This window comes from Mustela lutreola, chromosome 2 (genome assembly GCF_030435805.1).
Source record: "Mustela lutreola isolate mMusLut2 chromosome 2, mMusLut2.pri, whole genome shotgun sequence".
Classification (NCBI taxonomy): Eukaryota; Metazoa; Chordata; class Mammalia; order Carnivora; family Mustelidae; genus Mustela; species Mustela lutreola.
In genome coordinates, this window is record NC_081291.1 from 196,124,177 (window position 1) to 196,130,305 (window position 6,129).

General features: G+C 34.6%; 1 protein-coding gene across 1 annotated transcript; it reads left to right on the forward strand.

Annotated features, from left to right (window-relative positions):
* Window positions 1–251: 251 nt before the first annotated feature.
* On the forward strand, window positions 252–800 carry LOC131825959 (gametocyte-specific factor 1-like). The gene has a single exon (XM_059165271.1). It carries the CDS (start codon window positions 252–254, stop codon window positions 780–782), a length of 531 nt encoding a protein of 176 aa, XP_059021254.1. The 3' UTR covers window positions 783–800.
* The last annotated feature ends 5,329 nt before the right edge of the window (window positions 801–6,129 follow it).

Sequence of the window (6,129 nt, forward strand, 5' to 3'; positions counted from 1 at the left end):
GGTTCAGTGGGTTAAAGCCTCTGCCTTGGGCTTAGGTCATGATCCCAGGGTCCTCAGATCGAATCAGGCTCTCTGCTCAGTGGGGAGCCTGCTTCGCCTCTCTACCTGCCTCTCTGCCTACTTGTGATCTCTCTCTCTGTGTCAAATAAATAAATAAAATCTTAAAAAAAAAAAAAAAGAATTTAAGGGATTTCTTGGTGGGGAGAACGTGTCTCAACCGAGCACTTGGATACAGCTTCTTTATCTCCTACATGGGAGAAACTTACATCAATTCCCTGGACCCTGAAAAGCTAATACAATGCCCCTATGATAAAAACCACCAGATTAGGGCCTGCAGGTTTCCTTATCATCTTATCAAGTTCAGAAAGAATCATCCTGATGTCGCAAACAAATTGGCTACTTGTCCCTTCCATGCGTGTCACCAGGTTCCCCTAGCCGAAATCAGTCATCCTATCTCCAGCTGTGATGATAGAAGTTGTATTGAGCAGGATGTTGTCAACCAAACCAGGAATGTTGGACAAAAGACTCTGGCTGAGAGCACGTGGCCGTGCCCTCCTTGCGATGAAGACTGGGATAAAGATCTGTGGGAACAGAACAGCACCCCATTTGTCTGGGGCACAGCCAACTACTGTGGCAACAGCCCTGTAAGCAACATGGTTATGGAACATAAGAGTAACCTGGCTTCAGGCATGCGTGTTCCCAAGCCTCTGCCGTATGTTCTGCCATGGAAAAACAATGGAAATGCACAGGAACTGAACATCTCATCAAATGCCAGACCCTAGAAGACTCTTGCTTCTTCCTGCTACCAGTGCGTTCTTCGTGGTCTGCCCTCCTAATCTGATTATAGAAAGATAAACTGTCTGTGACTTTCAAAAAAAAAGAAGAATTTAAGGAATCTCTTAATTTGAGTCTGCTAATAAGTTAACAGGACAATTCTCTTTACCAGTCACAGGAATGGCATTTGTAGAGGGAAAGCTTTTGAAGTTCTACCACCAGTCAGTTCAATTTCTACATTTTCAGAAAAAAATTTAGCACTTATTGAAATGCCAGGCTAGTCACATACTGGATAGCAATAAGGAATTTCCTTGCCATATATTTTAGCGTTTTAGTCTTTTTTTCCCGAGAAATGTTTGTTTTCAATCCATTTTGGTTCTCAGGATAGTAAGGCATATTTATGGGCTTCTCTTTTGGCCAGTTAATTGTATTTAAGTTTGGTTTTTTTGTTTGGTTGGGTTTTTTTAAAAACTTATTTATGTATGTGTATTTATGATCTGCTAGCACTTTTTAACTGGAAAAAAAAAGAGTTGTGAATTTTACTTGTAAAGACTTCACTAATCCTTATAATGTGAGAAACTTAGAATATCAAAGTTAAAAGTGTAAGAAATAAAGTGATCATTTATCTGCTGAATCTCTTTCCAAATAAAAATACAATAAATCCTATACTGCTGTGAAACACAGGAGCTAGAAAATGCTCTCAATAAAATTGTGCTTTGAATTCAAGGTACCATCTACAACAAAATACTTTTTCCAGATTCGGTTTCATGATAGGGAGGCATTGTTTCTCATTCTCTGCATTTTCTGATTCAAGATATTTCACAATTCTGAAGGAGGACCAAAATAGAATAATAATTACAAAACAAAACAAAAAGAAATTGAGGAAGATAATTGGACAACTTATTCTCAGCAACTAGATTTTTAAGAAACAGAAAAATGCACTGGAAATACTGTCTGGTTATTTAAACTAGGCTAAGATCTGAGTGTATACCCTATGGGTGTCATGGAGAAAAAAAAATTACCTTTTGGGGAGCAGAGTGATTAAATTTCGAAGATTTATTGTTTAACCTCAGGAAGACTTTCAGTAACTTTGTATAAAATGTGTACATTTAATGGAAGGCATGCTATGCTTCTTATAAGAATTTGTTCCAAGTCTTTGTGTATAATTAATGGCTTGTCTACATATTTTTTCAATAAAACTATTCATACAGAATGTTAAGTAGGCATTTTCAATACCAGAATGAATGTATCTTTGTGAAGATACCATTTATCTACCATAACATCCAAAGCATAATGAGGAGATTTTGATACACTGCAGATTTAGAACTGACTTGGAAAACAAAGCCCCAAGATACTGTCTTGTCAGCACAAAGTAAATAAATTCATCACAGGAAGTTGAGATTTAAATTCGGAAACTTGTCAGCAATGAAATTAAAGTGATTTTTTTTGTTTTGTTTTACAAGTTTCTTGACTCCAGATTATATGGGTTAGAGAATTTACTTTACAATAAGAGAGTTGATGCATATAAAACTTGAAATTGAGAGTTCTGCCTTTTAATTAGATAAACTATAAAAAAAGCCACAAATCACTGAAGTGGCAATTGAGAATCAAAGAATAAATTCTTTTCACTTTTTTTAAACAAAGCAACATCTAGATTTTTTGTAACAATAGATCAGAAATTCGGATATTCACTAAATTTAACTTATGATTTTATATTTTGACAAAAATCACCAAAATATGAAAAGAAAAATTTATTATTTTAATATACCAACAAATAAAAGTTGTTCTTTATTCACATTTTCTGATAGAAATATAGAAACAAAGAATCCCAAAGTAGATAACTAGTAACTGGAAGTGTACAAATCATATATAATCTCTGAAACAAAAGTATCTTTCTAGATGGTATGATTCAGGAAGAGAAGCATGCTCTTTGGAGACCCAGGCAATGTTTTCTGACAGTTCTTAAGTTTCACTGAGGAAACGCAGTTTTTAATGCTGCAATTAAACACCTGACTCTCAAATTATGAAAGCCAAAGTGTGGAGATTAAAAGATAAATTGTCACCCAGAGAATAAAGAAATAGTAATTCAAAGGGATACATGCACCCCAAAGTTCATAGGAGCGTTATCTATAATAGCCAAATTATGGAATCAGTGTCCGTCAACTGATGAATGGATAAAGAAAATATGATATATTACACACACAGACACACAAAATGGAATATCACTCAGCCATAAAAAATAATGAAATATTGCCATTTGCAACAATGTGGATGAAGCTAGAGCATATTATGCTAAGGGGAAACAGAGAAAGACATTCATCGTCTTTCATATTTGTCACTCAATAAGTGGAGTTTAAGAAAAAAAAAAAACAATGAATATAGGGAGGGAAAAAGAGAGAGGAGGCAAACCAAAAAGCAGAATCTTAATCATAGAGAACAGACTGATGGTTAATGGGTGGGGGGGATCAGTGAACTAGGTAATGGGGATTAAGGAGGACACCTGTGATGAGCACTGGGTGTTGTATGGAAGTGCTGAATCCCTATATTGTAGCCCTGAAACTAATATTACACTCTATGTTAACCAACTGGAATTTAAATAAAAACCTTTAAAAAATTTAAAAAATATTGAAAATGAGGCACCTGGGTGGCTCAGTGGGTTAAGCCTCTGCCTTCGGCTCAGGTCATGATCTCAGGGTCCTGAGATCAAACCCCACATCGGGCTTTCTGCTCAGCGGGGAGCCTGCTTCCTCCTCTCTCTCTCTGCCTGCCTCTCTGCCTGCTTGTGATCTCTCTCTCTCTCTCTCTGTCAAATAAATAAATAAAATCTTCAAAAAAATTTTTTTAATAAAAGGTAAATTTATCATCTCTGAATCATAAATTCTGAACCCCTTAAATCACAAGTACATGTAGAAAGGGGATTCTTACACAGGGATCCATGGGTAGAAAGGCAAAGTTTTGTCAAAAATCTATATACAAGCTTTGTGTTTGTTTAAGGAGGGTCAATGAGATTAACATATGTGCAAAGATATCTGTGACCTACTGAAAATTAATAAACATTGTAAATTTTGTGCTAGAACTGTGTTTAGCCTATGCCAGCTTATAAGCTTTCAGCAATTCTGTGGACTAGTTGTTAAACTGCTGGTAGCTTGAAATTGGCCATGGTGATAATATTCACACCACAGAAATGGGAAAATGCTAGAAATCAGGGTTTTTCTCCTTTCCCCACTCTTCTCCCCCTAGTCAGTATGCTTATACAACACCAGGTTGTTCTCTGTTTTCAGAAGATTAAAAAAAAGAGGTCTGTTATGAATAAAGGTAAATTATATACATCTTTGTTTTTATACTTTTCTCTGTCCACTTGCCTAATAGCATTTTAGCAATATCTAATTGAATACATTAACATTCACATGTCATTAATAACAAATCTTTGTTAATTATTTCCTCTCAGTGGAGGAATATAAATACCGTACCAGATATAGAATGATATCATAGAATGATTGCATTTAATGATAAAAGAAGGTTAGTCAACTTCCTGGAAAGTTAAGATTTTTTTCCAGGAATTTATACACAAAATTTTAACCTACAAGCAAATAGCTCCAAAAAAGTAAAATTTTTTTGGAATTATAAATATTCCACTCCACCAAGCTGCTGAGACATTTTACTTTCTGGTATTTTAAAATGAAAACAAAACACAAGAATGTGTCAATGAAGCAAGTGAAAATCAAAAGGGTACAGACTTTTGCAAGTATCATGAGCTAAAAATAAAATGAAAAAGTTTGAAGTCTTAAAAACAAATCTGTAAGAGAACTAAAAGCCTAGGAAGATATAACCCCAGTAAATTATGAAAAGCTTTGGGGGAAAAAAAAAGGAAGTAACAAAGTAAAAATCCCTGATAAAGCCAAAAAAGTTTGGATGGCAGTCAAAGGGAAAAAAAAAAAAAAAACTGGAAAGAAAAAAAATAAACCTTATGAGAAGGCTTAACTATGGAAATACATCCCCTGGAGAAATATAACAGAGCCACGAATTAGTGGAGGTGGATAGGCTATGCTGGGTGACTAAGGGCTGTTAACATAATTAAAAAGATGCAGGATTTCTGTAGCTGAAGATAAAAAGCCTGAAATATATTATGATGTAGTAAAGTAAATGTATTATCAGTTCTTGAAAAATAGGGGCAAATAGAAGAGACAAAGTAAAATTTTAGTGCATGAAGTTCAAATTTTCCATTTGTCAACTAATCTATTAAATATTTTATAGCAATTAGACTAAGAGCTACCAAAAACAGAATAGACATTCAGAGCTCCCACGTTGCAATGGCTACACATAAATCTAGATATTTTTCCAGAGTCTATCCAAAGTCAGAGCTTGTGGAGTATCTTAAGAAACAACCAGGGAAGATTTTTTTTTTAAAGATTGGACTGCATATATAATTGCTCTTTTTGAGATATTTATTCTGAAATTCAGTTCAGAATCCGAGTTTTAACTAGATTTGTGTTTATAAAATGAAATGCAACCAAAATCACTAGCCAATAACTATAGTGGAGTTGTTTAAACAGGGCGTGTACCTTGGTATAAAGTTATTTTATGTAGAGTCATATGATATTTAAATTGAAAATATTAACATTTTTAGAATTTTTTTAGAGATTTTGATGAATAAATTCCTCGGAAATAGAGGTCTTTATTAACAAACTACTGTTAAAGAATTTATATATTATAAAATATTGCTGAACACAACAACAGATGTGAATGACAAAGTCATGTCACATGCTCATTAGTTTTTCGTTCACAGAATTGACATTTTATCAAATAATAAAAATTTTCAAGTTCATTTTCTATGTTCTCAAGCTTCCCTTTCTGAGACCTTTCCCTTCTGGGATATAAGACTTTCCCTAATCTCAGGCATCTGGGAAAACTCTGGGCTCTCTCCACCCTTCATATCATGCAGATTTGTAATTGTCTCCTATATGATCATTTCCAAAGTTGCATTTGACCAATGATATATTATAAATGAAATGCTTTCAAAATAATGTGCCAGTTAAGCTTTTCATATCTAATTGCTGGGTGAGGATCTTTGTCCAATGACCCTCAAAATCTCAAACACTAGTCATTTCTCCAGACTGACTGATTTGGGTCCAGATGAGAATGCTGAAGGTCTATATTTCAAGGTGTTCATAGTAGTAAGTGTCTATTTTCTCAATCAGTAGTTTCATCCAGGAACTCTCCAGCTTTGATTTTCTACTGGGATCCCCCATTCCAAACACACACATTTTTGAGCCCTAGCTTGGGAAACAGACCCTGGGTTTGGATCTAAGCTATGTTATAATAAGAAACTAAGTTTAATCCATTCTCAGTTTCTTC

Excerpts from the sequence above, each read along its gene's own strand:
- LOC131825959 (XM_059165271.1), top strand. The coding sequence starts at position 252 with ATGGGAGAAACTTACATCAATTCCCTGGACCCTGAAAAGCTAATACAA.